The sequence below is a fragment of the Notolepis coatsorum genome (genome assembly GCF_963971535.1).
Source record: "Notolepis coatsorum genome assembly, chromosome: 16".
In the NCBI taxonomy this organism is placed as follows: Eukaryota; Metazoa; Chordata; class Actinopteri; order Aulopiformes; family Paralepididae; genus Notolepis; species Notolepis coatsorum.
This window is the reverse complement of record NC_140180.1, coordinates 13,673,726-13,692,840: the sequence shown is the minus strand read 5'-3', so window position 1 is coordinate 13,692,840 and position 19,115 is coordinate 13,673,726. Positions and strand designations below refer to the sequence as shown.

Below are 19,115 nucleotides of genomic sequence, written 5' to 3'. Positions count from 1 at the left end.
GGTGGTGGATGTGACGTCGGTAAACAAGGAGAGATTGACGCGCGAGCAGGGATGCACCGATCCAACTTTTTCAGTCCCGATACAGATACCTGGGTTTGGGTATCGGCCGATACGATACGCATTGTCCAAATTCCCCCCACCAAAAAAGTTAAAAAAAACAATTTGTATCCAAGTTTTATTTTTATTTTTTTATATTAAAATATAGTTTAAGAATTGTAAAGGATCACAAGTGTGTTTTTGATTTGTTGTAAACAAAGACAGAAAATAAACTTCATTCAATTAATAAACTGTATGCCTCACTGTCACTGTGTGGAAGATACTGGGATCATTCTTTTGTGCAAGGCAACATCAGGCCTGACTAAAAACATTACTTTCAGAACTTAGTGAAACTGAATGTAACAAATTAACACAGATATAAATGTACTGAATGGTTATCTTATTTTATTTATAAAAAAAATATATAAAAAAAAAATCTGATTTTTATTTTTTACCGATACCCGATCCAGCTATTTTACTGGTATGCGGCCGATACCGATACCAATATCGGAGCGGTGCATCCCTATGCGCGAGGGCTGCAAAAACAGTGTGAGGCTGTCATAAGACGTGTGTTTTCTGACATGCATTTCTACTGGATCTACTGCCTGTTCATGGTCTATGCTGAAGGTCGTCAGACCAAGTTTAAAAGAATAAAAGTGATTAAATCTATTACTTTTGTCCTGTAACATTTATATGTTTAAAGAAAATGTAGCGTATTATATCAGCCTATGATTTATGGTAAAGTAGATTCCCGCGGGGATGCGTCATCTCAAAACATCTCCTGACTAAACTTTTATTTTTTCAGGCGAAGTCATTATTATTTTAACCTCCACTATGTATATTTAATAGCGTTAGCTAAAAAAAATTTAAAGACAACCCGTATCAGGGTCTGACAGCACAATGACATTTTCATATCATAACAGGCTCACCGGTAGAGCCGTTGCGCCGCCGCTAACCATTCAATAAGCTTTGTGGTCCGGGCATAAATGTGTCCATAAATCCATTTATTTAGATCCAACAGTCTGAATGTATCTTGCGATTATTATACATTTCCGACGACGAACTATTAGCGTAATCCTGTCTCTCGAGTCGCTGCGTGCGTCCTGCCATTATTGCTCGCCATGACTCTGCTTGGCGTGGCCGCGGTAGGAAAAAAAATTCCCTTTTTCATGATATTTGATGCCTGATTGGCTAAATTTTGTTTCAATCTGTATGCATCTACAAATCATATTATACCAGGTAGCCAATTGACGGGAAATCAGTCAGACTCCGAATCAAATTGACGGAACGCTTTAATGCCTGCACAACTCCAAAAATTTACCAAACAAATTGTTCCGATGCCAATTTCCAGTTTAGGGAGACAGTTGCTTATATGTTTATAGATATTTCATTAACTGTCCAAGATCATTGGAATAATGCAATGTAAATTCCTTTGTTCATTCTAGAATGATCTAAATCCTATCCCTTGCATGCTTTCCAGAACTGCATAGGAACCCTTAGTTTTGCACTTCAGCCAAAAATCAAACCAAGTGACCAAAGTAAAATTTAACAATCTTAATTTTGAGAAGCTTAACAGATATGTGACCTGGACATTTATTATCATGTTAAAATTCCAATTAAGCACAAACGTGAACTCATGTATAAAATTACATTACCAAAGCAAGGAAGGGTCTCGACACCCGCAAGGCCACTGGTTGAATGGAATCAGTCAATGAGAAAGGCCAGGAGCTGGGGGCGGAGAAAGACATACATCTCAAGTCTCGTTTCCATAATGTTGAATCAGAATATAACAGAATATTATGAACTCTCAATGGGAATTTTAAGTAGTAGTACAAAATAGACATATGAAAATGAAAATATGGTTCAGGAGTAGATGGCATTAGCAGTGTGACATGCTCAAAATGTATTGTATGTTTTTATTTGTGTGATTGGCTCTTTTGGATTGGCTTCCAAAAGAAGTGTCAGAATAAAGCAAAATATCAAATTTTACATTAAATCTAAGAATTCACATATGATACTCCCAACGGTCTAGGACAGTCCAAGCTGTATTTGTCTCAATCTCAAAGAAAGAAAGAAAACGGAGAACTGCGGCTTTAACCTCTGATGTCAGCTGGCACTGCTCCAAAGATAACAAAGTGAGAAAGTGCAATAAAGCTTATTTGGGTGCAAAACTCAAAACAAACATTATGTAAATAAAATCCCATCTCCCATTGATGGGAGCAGCTTCACATTGTACACCATCATGACATCACAGGCTCAAGCCGATTTTCCGGCTTTAACCCTTTCACTGCCAGACTACCAAAACGGTTAACCCTTTCACTGCGACAATTCACAGACGATTAACCCTTTCACTGCCACACAACAGCCGGCGACCGTTGGTTGTGTGAAAGTAAAGGGTTAACCTTCTGTCGTGTGGCAGTGAAAGGTTAGGAGAGCCGTTCCGTTTTCCCAAATATCGATCAACTAGGGGCGGGACGATACGAGTAACTCACGATACGATACTTGGCCCTCGATAACGATAATATCACGATAATCAATATGTCGCAAGAAATTTAATCTAGGATACATCACGATATCTGTAACTGAAGAAGAAAGAATACTCATAAAAGGGCAAAAAGAAATAATTATGTATTTATTCACAGAATTTACTTTAGTGTGAATCACAGCCTGGCCAATTGTACATGAAACAATGTTCAACAAATTGCACAGTGCCTCTTTAACAGACACACACACTGACCACACCTTCATTATTATTAATTATGTCACCAACAGAAAACCTTGTGACCATCTGCAATAAAAAAATATATATACATCATCTGTTTTATCTAATGAGATAATCTGCAGTAAAATGGGATTGTCAAGCTAAAAACATTTAAAAAATATATAATTATAAATATATATATATATATATATATATATATATATATATATATCGATACTTGGTGTCACTGTATCAATATAATATCTGCACGCAAAATCTCACGATATGTCGCTGCATACATTTCCCCCACATCAACCTGTATGAAGTCTAAAAACAGAGGTGCCAGCTATTTGTCCTTCCAAAAGAAACCTTGAAACTAACCTGAACTTGAGCAAGCCGGCGCGACCGTTCGTGGTGTCCTCCTCGGGGAACAGGAGCAGCGGCAAGCTGCCCTCGGCGGAGCAGTACCTCTGCAGAGAGTCCGCCACCACGCCTTGGCCCGACGCAGAATCCAGCTCCATGAAGCCTCGGGCCCAGCACACGAAACCCGTGGAACCCTCCAGCAGGGGCTAGGGACAAACGGTCACAGTCGGCGAATGAAAACCATAAACATTGCATTCTCACTGCGCTATTTTTCGAGACACTAAAAAAAAAACGCTTTACAACTTGGAATGGGGAAAAACGCTTCTCCCCTACCTACAATGTGGAGCGCCCGACCTTTCGTTTACACGGGCTCAATGGCTGCCGTACGCCGACAGGGGCACATAATGGCTGCCGTACGCACACCCGTGTTACCAAGTAAACAAATCACGGAACGATGGCCCGCAGCATCCTAGTACTAGTAACGTTAGCTGTCAGAATGGTAGCCAGAAGCTCGATCGTTTTTGATTAAAAAAAATATATTTTATATATATTTTTTTTATAAAATATATATATTATATAATCATACTTGTAGTTGTATTATCTGCGAGATATCGCCACCACGCAACAAGTCAAAATGCTCGCTATCTGCAAACAGCTCCACTGTCTGTGTGTACTCGAGTAGCCTCCAGCTACAGCCAGGATTATCCGGAGCTGCACCCTATTGATCACATTCAACATGCCCTGAGCTCGAATACGCATCGAATCAGTGTTATAAGACATTGATATCAGGAGCTATCTGTAGCTACTGCTAGATAACGCTAAGACAACGCATCAGTGAACTATTTAGTTTAATGGGACGTTTCGTTTTGAACAGTGAGCTAACGGTAGCTAACGTGAGCTATCATGCACTACTAGACTTGCTGGAGCATTTGTTGATATCAGGAGCTATCAGTAGCTAGCCGGCTAGATACCGCTAACAATGCCTCATGTAGTCACTGGGTAATTTAGTTTAAACAGTAACGTTAGGTAGCCAACGGCTCGGTAGGTAGCCAACGTTAGCTCACGTCGCATGCACTACTAGAGCAGACTGTTGCCGGAGGAGAAGGAGGAGCCGTACGCGGCAAGCAGCACTGTGGAGAGAAGAGCGAGTGAGAACTCCGCAGAGAATTGGATCATGTTTTCCGTGTCGATGGGTTTTGACGATCGGCGAAAATAAAGCAAAGAAAGAAAATTAAACAAGTATGGACCTTGGCACCGTTTAGGAACAGACGTAATTTATTTCTTTCCCCCCCTCCTTTTTTCCATTTCCCCCCCATCCCAATTTTAGTCGTTATGCCAATTCCCAATCCCCTACCTGGTCATTGCGTGCTCTGCCCCCTACCGTCGGTCCGGGAGGGCGGAGACTATCACATGCTTCCTCCGACACATGTGTAGCTAATCCCCACTTCTTTTCACCTGGCAGCGCGGACTCTCACTGGGGGAGTGTAACGTGTGGAAGGATCACACTACCTCTCCCAGATCCTTCCCTTGCTGTGCAGGCGACCCTGACCGAACTGTAGGAGTCGCTGTTTTACAACGACCAGGACCCACCCTCGCCGGCTTCCCACTCGCTGACACTGCCAATTGTGTCAGTATGGACGGTCGGCCAAGCCGGAGGCACCACAGCTGGATTCGATCCCACTCTCTCTGTGGTGGTAGACAGACGCTTAGTACGCTGCGCTACCTGGCCGCCCTGGAACTGACGTAATTTAAAAAATATATATATATATTTAGCTTTTGCCACTGGAATTGAAAAAAATGCAAATGATACCCAACCCATACTGTGGAGATAGTGATGCTCGTTATTAGGGATGTCCGGTATTATCGGCCGACCGATATTATGTGATATCGGAAAATATCGGTATCGGTTAAAAAAAAAATTAAAAACAATAACAATATTTGTTATATATATATATCCAGTGAAATGATTAGTTACCTGAAATTATTCCGTTTTTTGGGGGGGGAAACCCTGCATATATCGGTATCGGTTGATATCGGTATCGGAAATTAACACTTTGAGTGCCGGGACACGTCTTTTCACGTCTTTGCTGGCCATGCTAAAGTTGCCGGGGGACGCTGTACAGCGTCCTTATATCAATATTTCAAAAATCTGCGATCGGATTCATAATGTCCCTCCGCTGGCCTGAGATCCACCAGCAGGACCCACTGAGCTCTCTGGCGGTTCAGGAGCGCCATCTGGTGGCCGATCGGCGCAATCGCCAAACAGGATGTTGAATAGAGGTTGTCCTAGACGACCGTAGTACTTCCGGCGCTCGCTATAGGTCCCGCGACTCTGGCTCGTCACACTACACAGTGATCGATTGCCAATAACTCGATAAACAACATGATTTGGACGTATATACCATTATACAAGCTGGAGATGGACCGGGTAAATTTACATCCCATAATGATAAGATTTCAACTCGACGATGATCGCCCAACGGCGCGCGGAGACTGGGGTGAGTTTCAGCGTGTAACGTTACCCTCTTCGATACCAACTGCTATTATCAACATTTGACCCACATTAGATGATTGGTATAACGCTGCCCACGGAATTATAAACGCCCCCTAGCCCATCCGGTCAACATCAGATGACGTGTAGTAACTTCTAGAAGTACGTCTAGTTGGAATTTTTTATATCGCGCTGATTGCCATAAAACTGTATTGCATCATCAATATAATGCATTTGGGGCTATAGATCACGTTCTGGAGAAAGCTGCAGAAAGAGATGAAAACATACTTATACATTAGACCATACTTTACTATGAATATGTGAATGAAAAAGTTTAACATTGCTACACAATGAACAATACATATAGGACTTTGAATGGGCCCTAATAATGGCAATGTAGCAATAGAATTTAAAAAGTTATAGCCATGCAAAGAAGGGGTACTTCTCCATAGACAAATAGAGCCGGCAACCTATGGTATATCATTAATTTAACCCAAGGCAACCAAGTGTTAAGAGTTGGACAATATCGGTAAAAAAGCCAATATCGAGCATCCCTACTCGTTATCGAATGGGCTCCTCACGAGTAAGTATTCTTCAGAGTTTAACCCTTTCACTACCACACTACAGAAGGTTAACCTTTCACTACCACTACAGACGGTTAAGTGTGGTAGTGAAAGGGTTAACCTTCTGTAGTGTGGTTGTGAAAGGGTTAACCCTTTGTCGTGTGGCAGTGAAAGGATTTAACCTTCGGTATTGTCGCAGTGCAAGGGTTAACCCTTTGGTAGTGTAAGGGTTAAAAGGTGAAACTGGGAAATGGGTCGGGAATAAGCACTCATTCGTGCATCTCACAAACAGTGCATTGACGAAACAGTTGACAAGGCATTCAAAAGCAAAAAGGTTAAAAGACTCACCGTACTGCATGGGGTCAGGAGGTTGATTATGTTGTGGTCGAACTCTGTCACATGGTTGCATACGTATAGCTTCATGTTTTTGTCTCTTGAGCGGGGGTTCTCCTGTCTGAGGTGCATCCCAAGGACGGAACACATGATCCGCACCATACATCTTTGAGAAAGATAAGAGAGAACTGGGATTGATAAGAAGTTTTGTGTATATGTAATAATCCACACTAATATATTTCATGATATTCGGGGGGACTTTAATAAAATAAAATAGAATTACAATAACGATCACAATATCTGCTTAGACTTATGGAAGATCACATGGCACTGTGTAGACCAGGGGTGGGCAATTATTTTTCCCGGGGGGCCGAATGAGCAACTGAAAATATGTTGGGGGGCCGGGCCAAAATTCCAAACTCAATTATGCAAAATATACATTTTATTTCTATATAAAAAGCAGTAAATGGCATTGTTTTGACCCCTGGTAAGAATGTATGTTATTATTTGGCAATTAAAAGGTGAGGTTAGCTTTCAAAAATATAATTTATTCAAATAGAATTTATTTCCAAAATGATAAACAAAATGTGAAACATAACAAAGGGCATTTTGAGTTTCATATACTATTGAAACAATGATTTTCTTAGCTTTCTAAAGACATCACATCATCTTATAGCAAAAATAAACAAAACAAGTCACTAAACTGTGTAAAGAAAAGTGTCCCAGTTTTGTAGCCTTTTTGACTTTACATGCCTATATTAAAGATTTAATGTTTTCAGAACTGTGCAAAAAAAAGAAAAAAAATATCCCATTTCACTTGTTATATTTCCACATTTTAGTGTTCTTCAGTTCGGCCACATATGTAGGTGGATCCAAAGAGAACCAACATCTTCTGAGCATGTCTCCTAAGCGTATATTGTGCATGTGAACGTTGACATGAAAAAAAAAGAAAAAAAAATATTAAAAGAAATATTAAAAAAATATATTTTTTTTAAATTTTTTTATTATTATCATGTAATCTTTCGCGGGCCGGTCAGAATCATCCCGCGGGCCGTACAATGCCCAGGTCTGGTGTAGACGATACACGATGTTCCTCAGATTGGACTGCAGGGTTAATAAATTAAAATATTTCTGATTTTTTTAATGAGAAATCTCAACTTAATATTCACTTAAATAAATAGTAAAATAATTAAAAAAAAATATATATATATAAATATATATAGGCTAAATATGCCTAGTTTTATAAATGTGTATTGATAACAGTGCTGTAATTAAATGTTCTAATAAATATGCATGATCAAGTTCAACGTGTGCTTTGTTTTGATATTCCTTAATTCCATGTTGAAAATTACATACACATATTACATATACATTAACAGTTTGAGTGCCAGCCATTAACACTTTGAATGCCCAAACCGAGAATATTCGGGTTTACCCGCCGCGGGTTGAATGCCCATAACGAGAATATTCGTTTTTTCTCGTTTTTATTTTTTATTTATTAGCGATCTGAATTCATATTGCATCAAGCAAGTCTACCGAGTCTAAATCAGCCACCCCAGGTGCTCAGATGTGAAAAAAGCGCCCCTATCGTCTCCCAGATGGTAATTCACCCTTTTGGATTGGAGTCAATGAAAATGCATGAGAAAAAAAAAACGGAATCCACGTTTTACTTCTCACGCATGTAACCGTCGCCGATCAGCTTCATGCTGGACCCTCAGCACAGCGTGGTTACTGTGTTTTACAGTATACGCGTGGAATCAATAAAAGGATTGATTTTTGGAACGGCGATCAGGAATTGGAATAATCCATTTGGATACCATCTGATCTCAGGTAAGGAATCTATTTTACCAGTCTTGGGATGATCAGACCCGTTTTCACGGAGATATAAGCTTTTCCCAAGCTCGGTCAGGAACTAGGAGAATCGATTTTCAGCTCGCGGCACGAGCGTGCATGCGTACACATATACTATCGATAATCTAGCGTTTATTTGAAAACGATTCATAAATAGGCAGAAAAATGACAACGTTCTAGAATATTCCAGTAAAGGGCGATTATTATGGAATCTCTTCTTTTTTCCGTGAAAACGAGTGCTTTTCAAAATGCTAGGAAACGGAAATTAACCGATAAAAAACAATCCGCTTGGACAATGTTGACTGGAAAATGAGTCTTTGATAAGCGACGGGGAAAGATTAGACACATAGCCATCATTTAAAACATAGATTAGGCAATATTAACGTTAACATTGGAGTGGATGGTGGCATTCAAGGGGGTAAAAAGGAAAACATGGCCGGCTCTGAAAGTGTTAACATTGGAAACCCCGTTGAATGCCAGCACCCACTTCAATGATAGCGTTGTGAATGCATAATCTCTCTTAAATTATGGCTATGTGTCTAATATGTCTGTCGTTTATCAATGACTTGTTTGCAGTCAACATTGTCGAAACGGATTGGTTTTTTATCGGTTCATTTTCATTTGATAGCATTTTGAAAAGCCCCCGTTTAAGGAAAATATATAGATTCCGCGATAAACGGCATTTACTGGAATATTCTAGCATACAAAAAAACTGTCATTTTTCGGCCTATTTATGAATCGTTTTCAAATAAACGCTAGATTATCGATAGTATATGTGTACTTATGCACGCTATAGAGGCGGGCTGAAAAATAGATTGTCTCATTTCCTCATCAGCGAAAAAAGCTCAGATTATCCTAAGACTGGTCAAATAAATTCCTTACCCGAGATCAGATGTTATCCAAAAAGATTATTCCAATTCCTGATCGCCATTCCAAATATCAATCACGCTTATTGATTACAGTGTTGGTACTGTGTAAATACATAATCCACGCTGTTCTGATGGCCGGCAATCACTTGGTCTCTTCAGTTGGCTTGACGGAAAAGTAAAATGAACAAACTGACCACTCCCCCTGCATCAGTCTAAACTAATAGGGTGCAGTTACACAGGAGAGACGATAGGGGGCGGTGTCTTCCCAATTGAGCTCAGAGAGACTCTGCAGCACTAACCCGAGGCTCGATTGATGAAATATGAATTCAAATCACCAATAAAAAAAAAAAAGACAAACAAACGCTATATAGTGCCGGGGGCACTCAAAGGTCGGCATGAACTAACGACAAAAGCGTCCGTGGCACTCAATGTGTTATGTGTGGGGTCACCAAAAAAAAATCCTAAATCAAATGGGGTTGTGGTATAAAAAAGTTTGAGAACCCCTGTACTAGACAAATATCAAGATGTATACATCAGTGGACCAATTGCATGCTTTCGCAGAGGACAAGAAGCCTTCAGTCGACTCCTTCAGACATTAAGCACCCCCACAGCCCAAATGGAATGATCAAAAAAAAAATTTGCATTTGACTACCAGTCGACTATCGACAAATTTTGACCAATCTAAGTCGACTATACAAATCCTTAGTCGGGTACAAGCCTACTAAATATTAGGGGTGGGACGGTACGCATTCGAACCGTGTACCGTACGGTACGACCCCCACGGTTCGGGGCGTCTGTGTATCGTACGGTTCAGATGACGCGCAAATAAAAAGATTAATTTGGCGGAGCCGGGAGAGGTGAGCACTGGCTGCAGGCAGCAGCAGCACTGCAGCCAGGTGCTAGTCAGTTTGTGTAAAAATGGCAAGCACAATATAAATCAATCTTCATTACGACTTTAAAAACATAGCCATTAACATTACATAGGCCTACACACATCTTGCCATAGCGTTAGCAGTTTGTACAACACAACGCACGTTTTAACTATAGTAGCCCGCTAGCTAATACAGTCAATGAAATGTTACCGTAGCTACTAGCTAGCAGAGGAGGAAATGGGAGTCTGAGAGGCGGGGTGTTTAAAGACAATGATAGGCGTTTATTCAACATCCAAGAAGGCTAACATACAACTGTGTTTTACTAACTCCAACCGGGACTATTGTCGCTTTCCCACTGCATGCCATCACCTCCTAACGTTGATAACATTGCCTGAGCTGGCGATCCGTGACACTAAAATGTCCGTGGGGACCCGGCGCCAACCCATACATAGTTCCAACTCACCGAATTACGTAATCCACCACAGTTGCACTCAATATTTAAATAATGTTAGTCTAAATAAATGTAGACATATACATAATAATTTCAAGCCGAAAACGAATCTTTCCATTAAAAGAACTGACAATCAGGGAATTTAAACATGGTTGACATTGTTTTTTTGTGTTTATATTAAAGAAAGGAAAGTCTAGTGCTGGCTGAGCATATTGTTTGTTTGCACTAAGTTAATACTTTGACAAATGTAGCCTATATTTTTCAGTCAGTTCGGTCTTTGTGTGACAAACATTATTTAAGGCTGTAAACACTGTAAACTTTTTTTTTGTATATATATAAATGAGAAGCATGTTTAGATTTTTGAGTGTTATTTTTTTTAATAAAGATTAACGTATATCGAACCGAATCGAAAACCGTGAACCCAAAACCATGATACGAACCGAACAGTCCATTTTGTGAACCGTCCCACCCCTACTAAATATAGTATGATTTATAATATTTGGTAATATTGCCTAATACTTACCTTCTAGCAAGACTCTCTGGGAGTGCACAGCTAACCAAGAACACATGAACACCAATGAAAATTCGCAGCAACATCAAACACAGGCCAACTGGAGAGTAAATCAGCAAGAGTAGGAGAACAAGTCCATCTTTGGGAATCCTGCAAACACACGTACAAAAAAAACATTCGATATGTCAGCATTTACTCATCATCACTGGGAGCATCATTTAAAGCGACTCCAAAGCCAACGGTTCTTAAATTAAACTGACATGCATACAATATAGTACTGTATAGGGTGAATTCCAGCGTTATGGATGCGACATGCATACATAGTACTGTATAGGGTGAATTCCAGCATTATGGATGTGACGCAGGGACCCCAAGCGACTAACAAAATTACTCACAAAATGCACTGGTTAAGCATAAATTAAATCATTCTATATTCAACATCTATATTCATGGGACCTCTTAGACACCCCACAACATTGTTTGGATACAAATGTCATCATACGGCAACAACACATGATCTGCACTGCGTTACGGGTGTGACATGAAACAAGCAGGCTTTTGTGACGGCCTACATACTTCCTGCAAACTCAGTGAAGTCAAATGTGTAAGGAGGCATGGCTTAATATAAAAAAGTATAATTACGAAAATGTTTATATTTTCATTTCCATGCAGCTGAGGGAAACGTGTTATGGATGCGACATCCTGGCATTATGGACGTGAGCGAAATAATTTCACACATTATAGGAAAACTGTTACATGACAACATCAGCAAAGGGTTTTAGAGTGGTTGAGGCTTCTCGCTAGGGGTGTGGACATTTCTCGATTCTAAGATGCATTGCGATGCGGACGTGGACGATTCAGCATCGATGCAGTGACGGAACATAATCGATTATAAAAAATCAAAATAAAATTTTAAATGTGTACTCAATTCAATTCAAATGGCTTTATTGGCATAACGTAACTTGTACATGTTGCCAAAGCAAATGATTATTAACATAAACATGAATTACAAAACCGATAATGTCAAAGTACATAAAAAATATCATCAAAACATAAAACATCAAATATTACAGCATAAACGTGTGTCAGGTGACTGTCACTCACTGTCCCTCAGTCTATGGCAGGCAGCAACATTAGGGATGCCCCGATCACGTTTTTTGCCACCGATACCGATCGTCTTGAGCCGATACCGACCGTTTTTGATTAAAAAATTTAAAATTATTTTATATACATTTTTTTTTATAAAATATATATATTATATAATTAGACTTGCACTTGTATTATCTGCGAGACATCGCCACCATGCAACAAGTCAAAATGCTCGCTATCTGCAAACAGCTCCACTGTCTGTGTGTACTCGAGTAGCCTCCAGCTACGGCCAGGATTCTCCGGTGCTGCAGCTGGACCCTAGTATTGGTATAAATCACATTCAGCAAGCCCTCAGCTCGAATACACATCGAATCAATGTTATAAGACATTGATATCAGGAGCTATCCGTAGCTACTGCTAGCCGGCTAGATAACGTTAAGACAACGCCTCAGTGAACTATTTAGTTTAGAGCTAACGTGAGCTACCGAGTCAACGGAGGTAACTTATCATGCACTCGACTATTGCTGGAGCATTTGTTGATATCAGCAGCTATCAGTAGCTAGCCAGCTAGATAACGTTAGACAATTATATATATATTTTATATAAAAAAAAATTGAAATAAAATATATATTATATAATAATACTTGTAGTTGTATTATCTGCGAGACATCGCCACCACGCAATAAGACAAAATGCTTGCTATCTGCAAACAGCTCCACTGTCTGTGTGTATACTTGAGTAGCCTCCAGCTTAGGGCTGGGCGATAAAACGATAACGATAACTATCGCGATAAATTATTTCCTCGAAATAAACATGAAACGTGGTCGCAAAGTTTCGATATATCGATTTTCCAAGCTTGGCTCCGTTCAGCCTCGGCTCAGCTCACTCACTACCAACAACCAACGTTACGTGATGACGTGTTTACGCACAACAGCTAACAACCAATCAGTGAAGGAGATGGCCGAGAGCGAAATATACCCGGAAGGAGGTAGGACTCACTCAACAAGGCTTGCTAGGCTAATTAGCTTGCACGCCGGTTTTATATATTTACGTGCCGAGTATGTGTGTGACGTGAATTCTGAGGCCACGTTTATAGTAGTGGGGATATACAGTGGACGTCGTTTCAATATATTGTGGCGGAAGAGAGTATTTTAGTGTAATATTTAGCACATTGTCATGGAATACAGCGCTTAGATACTACAGGCTTGCTAGGCTAATTAGCTTGCACGGCGACGTTTTATATATTTACGTGCCGAGTATGTGTGTGTTTTGAATTCTGAGGCCACGTTTATAGTAGTGTGGGGTATACAGTTCGTTTCAATATATTGTGGCGGAAGAGAGTATTTTAGTGTCATATTTATTGTCATGAGATACTCCGCTTGCTTAACGTGTAACGTGCGCGGACTGATGACGACATCAACTCGACTTGAGACATTCGCAGCAGCATAAGAAGTTAATTAAACTTGACGGACATTATATCGACGATAATTATCGATATCGAATTATATGAAAATAATTTTATAATTTTATCGCGATAACGTTTTTGGTCATATCGCCCAGCCCTACTCCAGCTCCAGCAAGGATTCTCCGGCCCTGCAGCTAGCCCCTATATTCAGCTAGACTAGGGCTGGGCGATAAAACGATAACGATAACTATCGCGATAAATTATTTCCTCGAAATAAACATGAAACGTGGTCGCAAAGTTTCGATATATCGATTTTCCAAGCTTGGATATGAACACACGCACTAACAACCAATCAGTGAAGGAGATGGCCGATAGCGGAAGGAGACCCGGAAGGAGGCGCGGAGGTAGGACGCAGTAAACAAGGCTGGCTATGGCTAATTAGCTTGCACGCCGCTATTTCACAGGTTACCTGCCGAGTTGGTGTGTGTTTTGAATTCTGAGGGTAACTGTTATAGTAGTGTGGGGTATACGGTGGACGCCGTTGCAATGAATTGGGCGGAACAGAGTATTTTAGGGTCATTTTTTAGTACATTGTCATGAAATACTCCGCTCGGAAACGAGGCTGGCTATGGCTAATTAGCTTGCACTGCGCTATTTCACAGGTTACCTGCCGAGTTGGTGTGTGTTTTGAATTCTGAGGGTAACTGTTATAGTAGTGTGGGGTATACGGTGGACGTCGTTGCAATGAATTGGGCAGAACAGAGTATTTTAGGGTCATTTTTTAGTACATTGTCATGAAATACTCCGCTTGCTTTGGCTAACTCCTAACGTGCGCGGACTGATGACGACATCAACTCGACTCTCGAGACATTCACAGCAGCAAAACAAGTCAGCCCGCGTATCGGCGCCGGGCATAATAAGTTAATTAAACTTGACAGACATTATATCGACGATAATTATCGATATCGAGTTATATGAGAATAATTTTATAATTTTATCGCGATAACGTTTTTGGTCATATCGCCCAGCCCTAAGCTAGACCCTACATTCAGCATGCAAGGATTCTCCGGAGATGCAGCTGGACCCTATTTATAACGTTACGGTTATTTTGTCAAATCACATTCAACATGCCCTCAGCTAGGGGTGGACGGTATAAACGGTATACGGTATAAACGGTATGAATTTGCTCTACGGTATGGATTTTGCCTATACCGTGTAACCGGTAGTGCAGCTCTAAAATAGCAATGACGTCATGTAACCACTGCGCGACTATTTCACTCGCATTTGCCCCTAAAAATAGAATTAGTCATAGATAATAGATATGTGCGAACTGGAAAAAGTTATTTAGGAGGCTTCGCGCAGTGGGCGTGCCAGCCCCTCCCGCACGCATGTAAACACGGGTCTACTAGTAGTCTAGTGGGACGGGACGTCTCCCTGAGCTAACGTTAGCTTAGCTACCGTTACAAAATGACCCAGTCAACTATTCACTTTTAGTTTAATACATGATGAGGCATTGTCTAACCGAACGGTATCTAGTCGGCCAGCTACCGATAGCTCCTGACATCAACAAACGCTCCATCAAGTCTAGTAGAGTAGACGTGTATGATAGCTCCGTTAGCCGTTAGCTCACGTTAACGCAAGTTGGTTCACCGTTCAAAACGAAATGTCCCATTGAACTAAATAATTCACTGAGGCGTTGTATTAACGTTATATATCCGGCTAGCAGTAGCTACAGATAGCTCCTGATATCAATGTCTTATAACACTGATTCGATGCGTATTCGAGCTGAGGGCTTGATGAGCACAGTTAAGTAACGTTATGCCAATAGGGTCCAGGTGCAGCGCCGGAGAATCCTGGCCGTAGCTCTGCTCGAGGCTACTCGAGTATAGGTCCAGGTGCAGCTCCGGATAATCCTGGCCGTAGCTGGAGGCTACTAGAGTACACACAGACAGTGGAGCTTGTTGCGTGGTGGCGATGTCTCGCAGATAATACAAGTACAAGTCTAATTATATAATATATGTATTTTATAAAAAAAAAAAAAAATTATATAAAATAATTTTTTTTTAAATCAAAAACGATGATACCGTGATATATACCGTTACCGTCTATGCTTCAAATTATACCGTGATATAAATTTTAGACCATACCGTCCACCCCTACCCTCAGCTAGAATACGCATTCAATCAATGTTATAATAAGACATTGATATCAGGAGCTATCTGTAGCTACTGCTAGCCCGGTAGATAACGTTAAGACAATTTAGTTTACTGGGACAGATAAGATCTAACGTGAGCTAGCTAAGCTAGCTAACGAGGGAACGGAGGTATTATGCACTCGAGTCGACTATTGCTGGAGCATTTGTTGATATCAGCAGCTATCAGTAGCTAGCCAGCTAGATACCGTTAGACAATGCCTCATCATGTATTAAACTAAAAGTGAATAGTTGACTGGGTCATTGTTTAAACAGTAACGGTAGCTCAGCCCGCATATCGCAATGGTGGCGTTTCAGGAAGTAAACAAGCCAAATGAGAGCTTCCGATTGGTCATTTGCTTTCTTTCTCATGAAACCAGTCACGTCACTCTACTGTGATTGGACCGTTGACTTGAGTGCAATGTGGGACTTGTAGTTTTTTAACGATCTCGCGGCGGAGGAAAAAAAAGACGAGAGCGGCTATAATCTGTACTCGCACAATCAAAATAAGAGTATCGTTATGAACTACACGTCTACACGACACACGGCGGGCAGCCCTCTAAGTGTCAAGCGCCAAAGGTAAAAACTGACCGCCCCTGGCGGGCGGCGGGCTTTAGTTTCGGTCCCTGCATATAGCCCTTACGTTGACTAGGATGTACCCCAAAAAGAATATTCCAATTATCTGATTGCCATTCCAAATATTGATGTCGATCGTGTCGCCAGCATAATACACCAAAGAGCATGAATCGGTGTTTGATTCTTCTCAATCCAAGCGCTATAACCGCTCGTCATGCCCAACAAGGAAAAGTCCGCCCGGACCTATATAATCGATTCGACGCACAGCCAAATACACAGAGTTTCAAAGGATGTGCAATACCGGCCGCATCCTACCAGGCGGCGGTATTGGACTTTTGCAATCTCAGACTCACTCCCTCTGGTAACGCCAAGGTACCCGGATGAATAACGAATACAAATATTGAAAAAAATAAACGATCGAATTTTGGTTGCCGTTCAATGGTTGTCTAGCTAGCAAACACGTATTATAAACGTGGACGGCGCTGAATGAGTTAAGAACAAAATATACACCTTCATGGTGTATTTCAATGTGTTTTGCTGCTCATGTCTAGAACCTTTTTTCATGCTGAGGTTGACATTTGCATGGAAATGTCCATATAAACACTATCTGACCGTCACATGTGGGCCAGAGTCTGCAGTGTTGCATTTGATGATCACGTTTATATTATATATTTCCTATTTCTTTGCATTATTATTTTTTTGGTCTACCTTTTCTCCTCATTTTTTCTGTATTTTTATCCCGTCCCAATTTAGTCGTTATGCCAATTCCCCCCCCCCCCCCCCCCCTTCCTGGTCGTTGCGCGCATTTGCCGGTCTAGGGAGGGTTGAAGCCCATCATATGTCTCCTCCGATACATGTGGAGGCAGCCAGCCGCTTCTTTTCACCTGACAGCGAGGACTCTCACTGGGGGAGTGTAACGCGTGGGAGGATCACACTACCTCACCCAGATCCCTTCCTCGCTGAGCAGGCACCCCGACCGACCTGTAGGAGTCGCTGTTTACAACAACAAGGACCCACCCCACTAGCTTCCCACCCGCTGTATGGACGACCAACCAAGTCGGAGGTACCGCGGCAGCTGGATTCGATCCCACCGTCTCTGCAGTGGTAGGCCGACGCTTAGTCCACTGCGCTACCCGGCCACCCTTTTTTCTTTGCATTATTAAATGTAATGCAACATGCTGACCCCAGGAATCTCTAGGAATGAGGTCACCCAGTAGAGAGCAAGCCTCTAGTGAACTGCTGACAATATTTTCTCAACCATTTTCAACTAAAGTAGACCCAACTCAAGGAAAGTTTAAGAAACAGTTGAGATGTGTGGCCCATTCCTAGTCATCAAAACAGCAAATCGTTGACGGTCACACTACATTGTATCCATAAAGAAAGTTTCTAAAAGATAAATAAAAAACATTAACGTTAGTTTGTATGTATTCCCATAAAAACATTTTTACACAAATATTTGCACTACATCCATACCTCATTTTTGCTATTTAAAAAGTTTGCATTTTGTACTTAGTTTGTATAGTGTTTGGGCTTTATTATTTTTACTTTTATATGGTATGAAGCACATTCTCAGGGGGGGGGCGGCTCATACAGAACCAAGCATGTCACTGTATACATGTCATTATTATGTGACAAATAAAACAAACTTGAAACGTTAGCTACTAGTCTAATGATTGGAATTGAACACGAAGTAACGTCAGCCAAGTTGGCCTAACTAACATAATATTGTGACAACACGCTTTTTATGACAAAAAAGGCGTCAACATTAGCTGAAATTAGCTTCAGGTAATCGTTGTCAAATAACAGCAAGCAATGCACGGTTTCATTCGCATTAGACTCTCTCGGCCTAACTAGCTAAAGCCATAGTAAGTATATTGTAATGGTCAGTGTTCGCTATATAGCTAGCTTTAGCCACATTGTTTGAACGAGATAATGTAGTTAAACAACACGAGCGCATAGCTAGCTAGCTAACCAACGTTGCTCTGGCCGGACAGGTCGCTAAAAGGAGAAGCTAACTTACCGTCTAAAGTCAAACAGCTCCTCGATCCCCCGTGTCTCCATTTCGGCTCGGTTAAAGGGAGGTAGCCAGTAGGCTAACTTCAGAAGCTAACGTTAAGTAGAGAACCAAAACTCGATTCTAGAGAACACACCGTAGTCATAGCTTTCACAAGAAACACACTTTGTCATCAGGTGGAGGAAATCTGACAACGAACGCTAACTTGCCATAGCTACTGAATTTTGATCAGTTGTGTTGTGTGTTATTAGTTGACCAAGTTTGCAGCGAGGTTAGCTTCTATTAGCTAGCTGTTGTTGTCAAGATAGTACCAATAAGCGGCACTGCTAACGGAGCGTTAAAGTGAAAGAGCTGCGCGAGTTGCGTGAGAAGTACTTCCGGGTTACGTTCTTCAAAATAAAAGCTATGTGTGTGCAGCTGCTGTGGGGGAATAGCTGGAATGATGAATGAATGAATTAATGAATTGACTCTTGACGCCTGGTCGTGCTGTTTTGTATTTTTTGTGCTGTTTTTTGGACTTTCGCCGATACGAAACATAAATATATTAGGTATGGCTATAGCATAACGTAGAATGATACTGTAAATGTGTCCAATGTACAGTTTCTTCCCCCTCAAATGTAAAATGTTACTCTCTTTTAGAAACTCTGTCTCTTAATTTAACGGTACTGTATATTTTTATATCTTGTATGTCATAAATGTCTGGATGTAACAGTACAGTTTATCTGTATGCCGTGTATGTCATATTTATATGTTATGATTAATTGAAAATGGGGGACCCTGATGTAAACAAGACGAAAGT

General features: G+C 40.9%; 1 protein-coding gene across 1 annotated transcript in view; it reads right to left on the bottom strand.

The window, feature by feature from the left end:
• Positions 1–18,637, bottom strand: part of aup1 (AUP1 lipid droplet regulating VLDL assembly factor) — a 28,398-nt gene extending 9,761 nt beyond the window's left edge. The window contains exons 1-5 of the mRNA XM_084331228.1: positions 18,323–18,637; positions 11,054–11,191; positions 6,503–6,653; positions 3,119–3,306; positions 1,692–1,764 (exon numbers count right to left, since the gene is read on the bottom strand). Of these exons, the coding sequence (XP_084187354.1) occupies positions 1,692–1,764; positions 3,119–3,306; positions 6,503–6,653; positions 11,054–11,191; positions 18,323–18,363 (591 nt within the window). The 5' untranslated portion in view covers positions 18,364–18,637. The remainder of the gene's footprint in view (positions 1–1,691; positions 1,765–3,118; positions 3,307–6,502; positions 6,654–11,053; positions 11,192–18,322) is intronic.
• Positions 18,638–19,115: the final 478 nt, after the last annotated feature.